This window comes from Aricia agestis, chromosome 4, assembly GCF_905147365.1.
Source record: "Aricia agestis chromosome 4, ilAriAges1.1, whole genome shotgun sequence".
NCBI lineage: Eukaryota > Metazoa > Arthropoda > Insecta > Lepidoptera > Lycaenidae > Aricia > Aricia agestis.
The window spans coordinates 21,359,414-21,374,691 of record NC_056409.1 but is presented as its reverse complement, the minus strand read 5'-3'; the positions used below and the strand labels follow the sequence as shown (position 1 = coordinate 21,374,691).

The 15,278-nt window shown below is 33.8% G+C and overlaps 1 protein-coding gene across 1 annotated transcript in view; it reads right to left on the bottom strand.

The window, feature by feature from the left end:
* LOC121726320 overlaps nucleotides 1–15,278 on the bottom strand; it is a 51,617-nt gene that overhangs the window by 24,062 nt on the left and 12,277 nt on the right. Inside the window, exons 2-3 of the mRNA XM_042113632.1 lie at nucleotides 12,462–12,569; nucleotides 7,675–7,752 (exon numbers count right to left, since the gene is read on the bottom strand). Of these exons, the coding sequence (XP_041969566.1) occupies nucleotides 7,675–7,752; nucleotides 12,462–12,569 (186 nt within the window). The remainder of the gene's footprint in view (nucleotides 1–7,674; nucleotides 7,753–12,461; nucleotides 12,570–15,278) is intronic.

Here is a 15,278-nt window from a genome sequence, read left to right as displayed (position 1 = left end):
AGATTGTAATTGTTGTAAACAGACCTAATTAGTTATTAGTAACATTTGTTATTATCTCCCTTTTTTGCACCAATAACATACAAAATATTTTCCAAGGGCCTGTTCGCACTGCGAATTTTAACCGCGCGGATTTTTCTCGCAAATCTGTAATACATTGAAACTTTTGAGGGTATTCGCACTGCCTATGAAAAAATTATAGGCATGTATTTAATGCGGCGTCAAACTTATCCGTTTTAGGGTTTTACAAATAATCAAAATGGATAGGAAAAATGATAGGTTGGCAGAAGAAGTAGCATTTGAAGCATAAAGTAGCAGCTTTATATTGAGTTTTAAGTTTTAAGCTTTGTTTAAATTGAAAATGGCAGTTTTTTTTTTGGTGTAGCTTTTAGCAATTGAATTTATTGTAAGGCACAACTTGATGGCGGATAAAATGTAGAAAATAGGCTTTTAAAAAATATACAATGCGATCGTTTATAAAATTATACACAAGGTAATAAAAAACCGACCAAGTGCGAGTCAAACTCGCGCACGAAGGGTTCCGTACCGTTATATAGAGCGAAAACATGCATAAAATTGTGTTTTTTGTATGGGAGCCCCCCTTAAATATAATTTTATTTTATTTATTATTATTAAAGAACACATGAATTAAGGATTTTGTGAAAGTTTTAGGTGCCTAGCTGTTGTTATTATTGATTACGAGCAAAAAAGGCCAAAAAATCACGTTTCTTGTATGGGAGCCCCTCTTAAATATTAACTTCATTTTGTTTTTGGTATTTGCTGTTATAGCGGCAATGGATATACACATATCACTCCCTAATAGCTTCATGGATATACACAATCTGTGAAAATTTCAGAAGAAGCTATAGCGGTTCTTGAGTTACAGCCTGGAGACAGACAGACGGACGGACGGACCCGGCCCGGTCCGTCCGTCCGTCCGTCCGGGGCGGTCCGTAGGACCCGGATAAATATATATTAAAAAATCTAAAATATGTAAATAATATATGGACGAATAAATCGAAAAAATGGAAAAATATATACTCTAATATAGTCTATTAATGTATGGTTTATCTTAAGCAAGTTTTAAAAAATTGTATGTAAAGAATCTATACTAATATTATAAAGCGAAAGAGTTTGTTAGTTTGCTTGTTTGTTTGAACGCGCTAATCTCAGGAACTACTGGTCCAATTAGAAAAAATATTTTAGTGTTAGATAGCCCATTTATCGCGAAAGGCTTATAAGATATATATCTTATAAGATAAAATAATATTATTTTATCACGCTAAGACTAATAGGGGCGAAGAAATCTAGGAAAATATGAAAAAAACGGGGGAAATTATTTGATATTGCTTAAGTATTATCTTAAGAACTACTGAGCAATTTTTATATTATATTTTGGCACACACGAAGAATAGACCACGTGAAGGGACATAAGCTATTTTTGTCGGAAAAATGTACGGTTTCCGTGAAATTGCTAAATTACGCGGGCGATGCCGCGCGGGACATTTTTTAATAAAAAAATAATTAAACATTGTTTCAGTGTGAAAAGAGTCTTGTGACAGTCAACAACGGTGCTTCTTCAAATTGTCAAAATTAAAACTCTGACTAATAATAATTGTTCTAAATATAGCCTTAATCGGACCTTGAACTTTAAGCCATTGATGGCTTAATATTGGCTGAATGATTTACACATCACATGACATGATGGATGCTTAATCCAAACAGAGTTTTGTTAATTTTTGATTGTATTACTAATTAAGGCCCTGTATTTCCATTTTCCTTTCAAAATTCAACCTTAACTCCAAAGCATAATGCATACTTTACTTCTGTGAGGTCAATCAGCGTTGGTCGGGCGCATTCACGCGAAGTCGCGCGGATGCGCGCGCCTTTTTAAATTCTCAGAAGTAATAAAGTGCATTAACGCTTTGGAGTTAAGGTTGAATTTGTTATGTTCAGTTTTAATAATTCGCTTCGATGCGCTTCCACTCAACGCTAGTATAAATTGACCCTAATGGGATATGAATTCCAATGTGTTAGATCCTTAACTAACACATAATATTATTTTTTTTTTTCAGAATTTAAATTATTATATTTTTATGTCTCTTGCTACGTTTAAATCTTGAAAATCGTCCGTTTCTCGAACTAGCTCCCCTTAAATCCTTTATTTTTATCCGAAACATACATTAGTTTTTGTTTAGAGCCACGTCAGCAACAGGACCTTCCGCATCTGAAACTTTATTTTCTATTTCTTCAATAATCTTCTTTTGAAACAAAATACGACGATAAAACGCGTTATGCAGCCTGGTGGCGGGAACATAATATTATATTTTTTTTGCATTTTTGCGAATATATTATGGATGATTGTGACATTTTCTTGTAAAATACCTTTGAAAACCTCAAAATATGGAAAAATGTGGAAAATAAAACTTGATTTTTCACTATAGAAACACATTCCAGGCCGAAAATCTCGTAAAATAAAAATATGTACATATTTACATATAAATCCCGGCCCTACTAATAGGCTTCAATTTTACCCGACTTTCAAAATCGAGGAGGTGTTTGTTACGTTCGTTTTAATTTATTGGACCCGTTTTATTTTATATATATAACCAACCCAATAAGTTTTTAGTCGCCGCAAAACTGTAATTTTCCAAAATTATATAAATAAATTCGCGAGGATATTTATATCGCGCGGTATTAAAATAACACAATGAATAAATGTTAATAATTATTAAGGTGACGCCGTGTTAAAGTAAAAAACCGTGTTGGATATGTTTTAGATTGCTTGTTGCTATGAGAGGCCATAGAAAACAAGAAATGAAAAGGACGTAAGCGACAAAATGGTTTTTGTCGCGTAATTTAAAAACTATAAATATATTTCATATAAGCTATGGGCAAATTAAAGTGCATGCTTGGACCAATCTATGTACAAATTTTGGAAGCTTAAATCACTCTCCCCTGTTGGCAAAATTAGAATCCCTTTTTTTAACCCCCGACAAAAAAGTGGGGTGTTATAAGTTTGACGTGTCTGTCTGTCGGTCTGTCTGTCTGTCTGTCTGTCTGTCTGTCTGTCTGTCTGTCTGTGGCATCGTAGCATCCAAACGGATGGACCGATTTTGATCTACCTGAAACCTGAACTTAATCGAGAGTGTTCTTAGCTATAGTTCATCATCATCAGCCTGCTCCATGCTGAAAAACCGCGGTTCATGTGGTTCGTGGAGGGCCGATTAGCAACTTGCAGTCGTTTGGTGGGTTTTATTGCATTCTAGTTCGTGACATTTATAAATATTTACACATTAATGGAAAGTTGACCTGGTGCTGCAGCATCACCTGGTAATCAATAGGATACCCAACTCCTCACCAACTTAGAGCAATAGTTTCGTATTTGGGCTTATTTTAATTGCGATAACTAGTAAGACGTAGATAACCAATAAATTTTTGCATACTGCTGCTGCAGCATCACCTGGATTCTATAGGAGCCGAGCTCCATATAAACCCAAAATGGAGGTTTCATGTTTGGACTCATATTGACGGCCTTATCCAAAAGGACATTCCTAGATGGCATTCATTGGGATATAATATGATCCTATGATAGGAATTATTCTGCACTATAACCAACATAAGTTTAACAAGCATGAAATAAAATAAAATTAAGAAATTTAAAAAAACCCCCGCCAAACAACTTTAAAAAGTAATGAAATAATATATATTTTACTGACTTTAAGTTTAAATAATTCCTAAGTGTAAAGTGATATTTGAGTCCTTTGTTGTCAAGGTGTGTCGGGGGACCGTTAATGTAGATGTTTGATTTCACATAACATTATAGTTTAAGGGTCAGTTTTCAGCGAACCAAATCGAGACAATCAGTGACATGGCGATACAAAATGCAAAAGACACTGTTGGCGGTCCCCCGACACACCGTGACAACAATTATGAACTAAAATATCATTTTACACTTAGGAATTCTTTAAACTTAAAGTCAGTAAAATATATATTATTTCATTACTTTTTAAAGTTGTTTGGCGGGGTTTTTTTTTAAATTTCTTAATTTTATTTGATTGATTATTCTGTATTATAAAAGTTCACCAATGGTGTTATGCTATGGGTAATTCAAAGACAAAGACATGGTGAATAGTGACAATGAACTTTAATTTCTTAGCTTTAGTCATTGCTGAGAAAAATCGATATCGCTACAGCCAAATTATCAAGGCGTCGCCTTAATTAGCTTGCGCCGCGCTGTATCTATACATATTATAAAACAAAGTCGCTTTTTCCCTCATGTACCTTTGTTCCCTATCTTTAAAACTACGCAACGGATTTTGATGCGGTTTTCTTTAATTGATAGAGTTATTCAAGAGGAAGGTTCATAAGTATAATAACATTAATTAAATAGTGGAGATTCTCCACTATTTAATAGTGCATATATACTATACTATATGTAATATACTATTTAATAGCCTTACAGTATTTACTGTAAGGCTGGCCTCACACAGTCGGAATTTCATAATCGGAAATTCATATTCTTACAGATCGATCTATGAAATTCATAATCTGAAAAAATCAGAATGTGTGTGGAGCGTACTGATATTGTATGGTATTCCGGTCTTTCTGAATGAATAATATGAATTTCCGATTATGAAATTCCGGCTGTGTGAGGCCAGCCTTATTGTTGGGGTTTCTAATGTGATGTCGTAAATAATTACTTTTTTTCCGCTTACATTGCTAACGCAGGCTGAACCCTACGAGATTTATCAAAATAGTGTACCAAGTATTGTACACATTGAGAAGGTCTACAGAAAACTTCGCGATGGTATATGTCTATCTCTTATGGATATCCCACAATAAGATTTTTTGTCATTTTCTTTTTACGACAAATAATGGCAAATTTTCGAAGCAATTTTAATAAATACAGCATTAATCCTTATCCAATTAAATAACTTAAATACATTGTTGATTTAATGTAGATCTATATGGCCCTCCGCCCTTTACAGCATATGATTTAAATGAATATTTTCGAAGATAATATTATTACAGATTTAAAAATGGGTAGTATTTAATCGAGTGACTGTAAATTACAGTTTTAGGTGTCAAAATTACTAAATTTGTAAACCCCGTTTAACTAAAATTAAAGATAATATAGATAAGAAAAACATAGTGCTAGGAGTCTTTATCGATTTAAAAAAAGCCTTCGATACTGTTAGTCACCAATTACTAATAGAGAAACTAAAAACAATTGGCATTAAAGGCAGTGCATTAAAAATGTTTGAATCCTACTTAAAAAACAGAATACAAATAGTAAAAATTGATAATTTATGTAGTAAGCCTCACCCCATAAATTGTGGTATACCACAGGGGTCGATTTTAGGACCTCTTCTCTTCCTGATCTATGTTAACAATATTGATAAAATCGGTCTACGCGGTTATTTAACTTTATTTGCGGATGATACCTGTCTTTTCTACTTTGGGTCTAATATCCATGATATAATAAAACAAGTTCAAAATGATTTAAACACCCTTTCTGAATGGTTTAAGTACAACCTGTTAACAATTAATGTTGCCAAAACCTGCTACATTATATTTAGCCCAAGAAACAAAATTATTCCAGCTCATGATCCATTAATTATAGACAATACTCCGATTAAAGAAAAGCACAGCAAAAAATACTTAGGCTTGAGAATTGATAGGCGTCTTACCTGGAATAATCAAATAGATACCATAATTACTAAGTTGTCATCTTTAATAGGCTCTCTCATTAATATAAACCAATGCATACCAACAAAACTAAGCTTCAATATTTATAACTCCCTCGTCAAGTCACACCTACTATATCTTACTGAAGTTGTGACTGGGGTAGTGCAAACAAAACTAAATTAAATAAATTACAAAGACTCCAAAATAAACTAGTAAAAATAATATTTCGATACCCTTATTTTACGCCAACAACCAAAATTTACAGTGAAACTAAAATTATGAATATAAAACAACTATATACTTATAACACTTGTATATTAATTAGGAAAATAATCGATGGTAAAATTCAAAGTGAATTATCTTTCGTTGTAAAATCTCAAACGACTAGCCGAAGTATAAGGCGGCCTAATTTATTAGTTTTACCTAAAATACGTACTAACTATGCCAAAAGAAGCATTACTTTTGAGGGAGCACAGCTACATAATAGTTTACCCGACCACATTAAAACGATAAATTCATTTAATAGCTTTAAGCATCAGTTGTCAAAGTATGTTATTGAACACTATTAAATAAAATAAAATATGTTTAAACTAAGTATATAATTGTGCTGCTATCTTTTTATTGTATCCTTAGTAATCTAACTATGATAATTAATTTTTTTCTTTTTTTTTTTCTTAAAAATAACTGTATTTACTGATAGATAATACTTTAAGTTCGAACTGTACTGTTATAGATTAGTGTAACTAATGTTTTGTTCTCATGTTAGTGGATATTATTGTATCTTTTATGAGAATAAATTCTTTAAACATATATATAAAAATCGAAACGTCAAAGAAATGGGTAAAATTTTAATGACGACCTGTACCAAAAAAAAAACAACTGGCTTCAATTATGATTTGACGGAGCCACGCTACGCGGGGCTCCTACTTCTGGATGGTTTACAAAAAAATAACCACGATGGCTAAGGCGGTAGCCATCTAACCTAACCCAAAAAAGTCGTATTGGTCCGCAGCCCAACTCACCTGACTGCAACGATTCGTCGCCCCGCTACCATTCGAATGACGAATTCGCACGCATTTAACAATATGTAGTTTTCATTAAAACACGTATCAAAATATAAAATATAAAGCCTCAAATAGAATATCAGTAACCAATTATCATTAATAAAGCAGCTCACAAAAGTTTGCTCAAAATGAACTTTTTAGTAGCTCGTAATAAATAACCTCACTTAGAAAAATTGAATCTATATTTAATATTGAAGTTGCCCGCTATGTATTTCCAGTCGCTCACTTAGTAATACAGTCGCTCGGATAGAATCTTAATATCTGAAATAGATTAATCGCAATCCACATTTTGTAAGCTCGTTCTGGATTTTATTATAAATCAATATTAGTCGTTAGTTTAGTTTATTTTTCGCTTAGTCAAATTAATACAGCTCATGTTATTAAAACAGTATGTTCATCATCAGTCGCAAAGTAATTTTTTATTCGCTCGTTTTATTATTTCCCTTTAAAAATTGCGGGACGTAGCTTTTGCGGCGGTACCGACCAATGCGGGCCACGGGTAGTAATAATAATATGAATACAAGTCAAAACTGCTGAATGGATTTAAGTAAATCATTTTTTCAGTGGCAATATTATATTTTATACCCGATGCGAAGCCGGGGCAGGTCGCTAGTGTATTATATAATGTAACGGACTCTTTGAGCACGATTTTTATCTATCTCTTGTAGTGTAATTAATTCGAAACTTTGCAAATTATTAAGAGACAATGCAATACTTAATTTGTAAAATTAAAAAAAAAAAGTGTTTTTGAAACTAATATATACTTACTTACTATTACATATTATTATTTTATACTTTACAAAAGTATGCTTGACAAGTTGTATTGCCGTAGAAAAACAAAGATTTAAATAAAGACACTATAAGTGGACAGTTGAAATGTGTTTCATGATTCAAATGGCGATCTGGCCGCTCGTTAGCTCACCGGGTGTGACGGGCGTCCGCGCATGGATGTAGTTGATGTTGATGGTGACGTCCTGGTCCAGCTGACGAGACACGAAGTCTGGAAAATTTGAAAATTCAAAATTATGTAAAACTCTTTTTTAAAAAGAATGGGTTTAAGACAAATGCTCATAATAATGCGATGAGCAGATGTTCCCAGTTGCCATTACCAGGCTTGACTTCACGAATGAGGCATACGTGCAATCTTATGATATTCTTCAATTTTAATTGCATACAATTCGTCTAATTAAAAATTTTGTAATTAATCTACATATAATGTCTTATATTCTGTCTAATGACTCTAATATGTGTTTCCTCAGTTTCTTTGCTAATAACAGTCAATGTGTGGTTAGCATCATTAGAATTCCGCTTATTGCAGTTGACAGTAAAGAAAATAAAACGATTTGTGCAAAAAACAATAATTCCTGTTTACATGAGGACATCAACTTTGTTTCATAGCAGACTGTTCTGAGATAGCAGATGTACATTGTACAAGGTGAGGGAGACAAATGTGCGTGGCCTTCCTCTATGACAATATTTTAAAAACACTTTTGAAACTAAGGAAATACTTATTTCTAATGATAGCAGTAAAATACTTTAAGTACAATAAGTATCAATTATGCTATGCTCAAAATAAGTCTAACGATGGAAAAATACTTCCAGAAGAACATTTTGACAGTCAATTATTGTTTCAATTGAAGACAAAATTAGGCTAATGATTCAGCACAAAAGTCAAAATGACAAACACAAAATAGGAATAACTAATTATAATAACGTACTGCGTATTACTCTAGCTGTACGGTCTTCATTTTTACTGAGTGTTTCTTGAGAAGTTTAAAAAGTGCTTAATGGCATCCGCATAATTGCAAATTGAATCACTTAATTCGGACTTGTAATTCCGGAGATATGCCAAAACAAACATAACTTTTGGACACATAATTGTTCAGACGCTGATAATGACTAACATATACGAAAACTTCAAAATATACGTCAAATTGATAACCTCCTTTTTTAAGTTGGTTAATTAACTATAACAAAACAAATTACAAACGTAGATACAACACACTGCCAGCAACATTTTCGGAATTTTTGTTCGTCCTAGTGCAGTTGAGGGCAGATCATCAGTATAAATCTTATTGCCAAGAAATAAGGTCGAAAACGAAACAAGCGGATATGTCTTTACCGTACTAGTCTTCCTAAAAATTTCCCTGCGGAAGACAATATAACGTCGTGGCCTGTAATTACAGGAACCATTAACAACATGGCTGCTCACTCCGTAACGAGTTTCCTTAAACATGGAAGTAGATATAAAGATAGGCTTTATATGTTATTTGAAGTACTATTCTTTAAGGAAGTAAAGAGAATTTCCACATGAAAAAATATTTTGCTGCTTTTCTTAATTTGACTTTGAATATTAGTTTTAATTCCACGAATGAATAAACTAGTTAAAATCTCAACAAGTTTCGAAGGTTAGGCAGCTAGCCAGAACAAAACAATACGAATGTTTTTGCGACTCGAGATATAATCGGTCAAGTGCGAGTCGGACTCGCGCACGAAGAGTTCCGTACCGTTATAGAGCGCCAATAGAAAAAAAAATTTAAAATTGTGTTTTTTGTATGGGATTAGCCCTTAATTTTTTTTTTATGTTACTATTTAATATTAAAGTACACATAACATAACCATTAACAAATAATGGAGGATTATGTGAAAATTTCAAGTGCCTATATGTTGCCATTATGGATTACGAGCCAAAAAGAGCAAAAAATAACGTTTGTTGTATGAGAGCCCCCCTTAAATATTAACTTTATTTTGTTTTTAGTATTTGTTGTTATAGCGGCACCAGAAATACATAATCTGTGAAAATTTCAGAAGTCTAGCTATAGCGGTTCTTGAGTTACATCCTGGAGACAGACAGACAGACGGACAGACAGATGGACAGACATCGAAGTCTCAGTGGTAGGATCCCGTTTTTACCCTTTGGATACGGAACCCTAATAATACTTATTTCATTTGATTTGTGAGTGTATGTCAGTGTGTGGAAGAAGCAGGTAATTAACAGTTTATTAAAAATAAATGGTTGCTTTTTGCTTTAAAATAGATAGATATCTATACTTATAATAAAATCGTAGAGGTAAAATTTTTGTACATTGAAAATAAACTTGAAAAAACGAGTCAGGGGCATAGTAGAAGAGTAGTAGAATACATTTTAACTGTTTTAGAAATTTTTGTTTCTCTGTCTGTTTGTACAGGCTAATTTCTGAATCCGCCGGACCGATTTCAATGAAATTTGGCATGATGATACCTTACATCCCTGGTCAACATCTTAGATACTTTTTTTTAACCGACTTTCAAAAAAGGAGGAGTTACTTTGCTGTTTGTGGTCAGATTTTCAAAATTACTTTTTTGTTGTATAGATTGCCCGAATTTTATACCATATTTACAATAAAATCGACCAAGTGCGAGTCGGACTCACACACGAAGGGTTCCTTACCGTTATAGAGAAAAAATAGGCCAAAAGTTGTGTTTTTGTATGGGAGCCCCCCTTAAATTCTAATTATATTCTAATTTTATTATTAATTATTAAATAATACATATATATATAAGGATTCTGTGAAAATTTCAAGTGCCTGCCTGTTGTAATTATTGGTATCGAGCAAAAAAGGCCAAAAAAATCATGTTTGTTGTATGGGAGCTCCCCTTAAATATTGATTTTATTTTGTTTTCAGTATTTGTTATTATAGCGGCAACAGATATACACAATCTGTAGAAATTTCAGAACTTTAGCTACAACGGTTCTTGAGATACAGCCTAGAGATAGACAGAAGGACAGACAACGAAGTCTTAGGGTCCCGTTTTTACCCTTTGGGTACAGAACCCTAAAAACGGTGACTTGATAAGTAATGGAATTAAAGAAACTCCTCGAAATTTACAACGACAACCAAAGTGATTACCAATTCTAGCAAAGGTCGATCTTAAAACTTTTCCTAATATTCGTAAACGCTTATCCAAACCCTGGATGGATATTGACCACTGCGTATCTCAATTCGTTACCAGCCATGGAAATTTTAAAGTCAAACTTTACGGATCTAAGTTACTAGCATCGGTCGAGCACATAGGTAGAAATGGTAGAATATTTACGACCGAAGGCAGTATGTTTGAATCATGTTCTCTGGGAGAGTTTTTTCTGCCAAGACGAAAGAACTACAATGCTAGACAACCTACAGTGTAAATCTGATGTCGCACACTACGGTGATCGTGGACAGCAGGAACTTAATCCGTGCCTTCAAGCGTTTTTGTCATAATTATTATTGGCAACAGTCTAACACAACAAATTCCAATATTAATTTAGCTACACTTAGTACAGTTACAATTTTTATTATTATAGTTTATTTTCGTGGTGCATTAAAAATTTCGTGTGTAATGTAGATCTAAATAAAATTGTCGTAGATGGTTGTTCAATTTTGTAAATCTCGATTTTAATAACATACATTCACGCGGACGAAGTTGCGGGCAACAGCTAGTTTGAAATAAAAAAAAACTACGGATTTTATGTATACTCGTAATATATATGATGATGAAATAGTAAGTTACGACGTGGTTACGACGTTTGTTCGAATTATAAGGGAAAAAAATATGCGTTATTGTCCTAATGTTATAAAATGTTGATTATGTGGTTCTTCCAGTCACGTCTTTAATTATTTTATAGGAATGGTAACTAAACATGTCTCTCATTTCGTGGAATGAGACCGCACAGGATAGCGTCAAATTGATAAAAAGTAATCGATTGGTGCACGGCATCTCTACAATGCCATTACATTCGGTTCGAGTATTGCTGGATCGATTGGAACAGCATTTTTTTACTTTTTATCGACTTCCCCAAACTTATGACCAGTTTGAAGGATATTTTGTGCATTAAATAGGCAACAAACAAAAAATATAATAACACGTACACAATCTAAATCCGCTGTATATTTATGGCGATAAATTGTAAGATTGAGCATTTATTATAAATGATAGTTTATTATTAGGTATAAATTAATTACCTATTCTTTGGCCATCGAAAACTGTTCCTACACAATAAGCCTAAAGAAATAAATTCTACTCTGAGAAGCGGATCATTTGAAATTAGTGATTTTGATTTGTGCTGTGTAGCACAATAATTAAAATCAACATTATTGTTCTGATGATGATGAGGAAACAAATTGTACGAGAAATATTTTACTAAGTGGGCAAAATACAAATAATGAAAACGGACTACATAGACTATATAGGCAATTATCGTCTTTAATTTGAGTTTATGGTTAACGTCAGTAAGGTAACAGATATTAATTGAATTGTCCCAGAACTGATTTGATTCAATTATTAATTATATCAAATCAGTGTTTTTTTTTTGCCTTTTTCTTTCAGTGACGGATTAAGACTACTTGATGCCCTAAGTAATCCATGCCTCTGGGCCCCCTATCCGTATCTCAACTAGAATCGGTCTTTGAACCTTTACTCTTCTGGTGCCTCCTCAGACGTGATGCCCTAGGCAATTGCTTAATTTGATTAAGGGCTAATCCGTCACTGTACACTTTACTTGCACATATTCAACTTTATTATTTGTTTGTTACATTATCGTTATTGTTTATATTGTAAGAAACAACTAATAAATTGGCATAAGTACAAGTAAAGTGTATAATTATTGAATTGAACATGAATTTCCACCAAGAAGTTACTGTACATTAAATACATAGAACCTTCTCTCTCTCCCTTTCTCTCCCTACTCACCGGCGTAGAACATGACGTTGACAGGTATCTGCTCGCCGAGGGTGACGTAGCAGGGCACGGCGGCGCCGCAGCCCGCGATGTTCACGATGAACAAGTCGTAGGCCGACCCTGCGACAATATTCTGATAAAGCTTCGCGCACATTGTGACGGGCCGCGGCCAGGGGGGGTGCTACTTTCACTTAGATGACGGATGACCCATCGCGCACACAATCAGAAAACTTGTATGGAAAATGCGTACAGCTGCGCCACATCACAATATGCGCTAAATAGGCAACCAGTCTTTAAGTCTACATGTGAACCATCCGAATTTGTACAAAATAATATAAGTATTAAATTCTACTCTTAGCCTATATAAAGATTTGTAGAACAAATAAAAGCTTCAATAATTTTATGAAAACTAACTGAGTCCTCTAGGTGTGGTTTCGTGGGTGCACACATCGACATGCCATAGCACAAACACATAATGCTCGAAGTGTCATGTGACACATGTAGAGAAGAAAGTAATTTTCTTGAATTTTTCAAGACGGTAAGAAATAATAAGAAGCCCTTACAGTCAAAACATTTACGGCGGTGTATACGCGGTAATTTGTAAAATAAAAATCACATTATCATAATTCTGTTGTTAGTGTTGCGCACCGCGTCCGAGCAGGCACACAGTTTTTGTGACGTCAACGTGATTCACAAATATACGTGATTACAATAAAAATACGCCGATGACTGATGACTGATGAGTAATGAGTAGTGGGCTGATCGATTGTGATAAGTTTAAAAACTTCCTGGCTAGAATCGGAAATAATTTGTAAAATCTCTACCATGGACGTATAGTCCGTCAAGAAAGTGAAGAAATTAAAAAGTGACAACATCGTAGACCGTAGTGTCATCCCTTTTTTCTTAGACTGATTTGAAAGGGATGACACTACAATGTTGCCACTTTTTAATTTCTTCACTTTTTTGACAGAGACAGACTATGAAATATACAAAGACTAGCTGTTGACCGCGACTTCGTCCGCGTGGACTTCAGTTATACGTCCATGATCTCTACAACACACAGGGATAATTAATATACTTATGTAGAGGGCCTCGACTAGGGGCAGTATAGTATCGGTAGCTTAATATATATAGCAACTTTAAGGTAGTGGCAGTAGTAAAATACCCATAAGTATTTTAATAAATCGGTAGCTTTTATCTACTAGTTCTTTCTTAAGCACACTTCGATCATGTAATAAGATACAAGGCTTCAAGTGAAGTGAAGCCTCACAACGAAAATCGACACGTGTAGACAAAATATATGTGTTTTATAATATTGTAGTCCAACACGTTATTGTTTTACAAAGTTCAAGATCTAATAAATAGTAAATACTCGTTTACCGATAAAGACCACCTTTAGACTCAAACGAACATGATCTAAGAATATTCACGTATAGGTACTCAATACTCATTATCAGCGGCTGATAAAGTGAATGTTAAGTATGGTTCATTCTTGAATAAAGCAATCACGTATCTTATAATTCCAAGATTACTGTCCTCTATTAATCCGGATTAACACTGGGCTTGTGCATTAACAGCTATCGAAAGCAATAAATTATTGGGATTATTTGATGTATATATTATTTTATGACGATAACAGGTATGGTATATTATAGGGTTGCAATCTGTGGTTACAATTCAAGCACGCACGCACGTGCCACAATTTTGCTTAGAGGCTTCGATTCGGTATTCGGCCAAATCACTATTCGTGGAAACTCCAAGTAGAAGCTCTACCAAATCAGTCTCTCTATAAAATATCATTTAAAAACTTTTTGCCGACTTCCAAAAAGGAGGAGGTTATACGTTCGGCTGTATGTATCTTTTTTTTTTTTGTATGTTCAACGATAACTCAGCCGTTTGTGATCCGATTTTCAAAATTCTTTTTGTGTTGTATAGGGTTTAACTCGAATTTGGTACCATGTTCACAAAAGTGGTGATCTGATGATGGGATCCTGCAGGAATCGAAGGGACTTCTTGAAATTTATATGGAAACATATGGTGATTTTGGTTTTATGAGAAGCATCCTAAGCATATGCTACCAAAAAGTAAGATTTTGCACCAAGTTATACCCTGGATCCGAAGGTACCCAACAGAACTTTTGAATCCTTATAGATACAGGTTCGGGGATTTCGGCGTTGTTTAAACAACTGAAAGCATAAGCCAACACATAAATTTATTTGATCATCATCATCAAAATCATAATTATGCCATGGGTCATCACATTATGACCCAATTATTGATGCTTTTCGTGATATTTTGCATCGAAGCAGATGTTTTTGATGATTATTTCGCTGTTTCTGGACCGATTTTCAAAATTCTTGTGTTGTTGTATAGGGTATAATCTTGATTTTCTATAATAATTACGAAAGTGGTGAGCTGATGATGGGATCTATAAGCAATCGAGGGAAATCCTTGAAATTTATCAAAAGACTCATAGTGGTTAAAATGTTGTTTCTAGAAACTTAAACATATGTTACGAATAAGAGAAAGTTCATACGAAGGTGTCTCTTGGTCCAAAGGCACTGAACAGAACTCCTGAACCTTTAAAGATAAAAGTTTTTAAATTGCAGCATCGCTAAGATAACTGCAAGCATTTACCACAATTTCGCTTACAGTAACATAATGTGAATGTGAAGTTAACATTCGTAGTGGTTATTTACGCATAAAGCTTTATCTTGTAAATAACTAAAAAGAGTGAAATTATTATTTTTAACAAAAAATTAAAACCGACTTCCAAGGTAAAAACAATAATAATATGAACTAAAAAGTATTAAATAACTTTTACTCTAT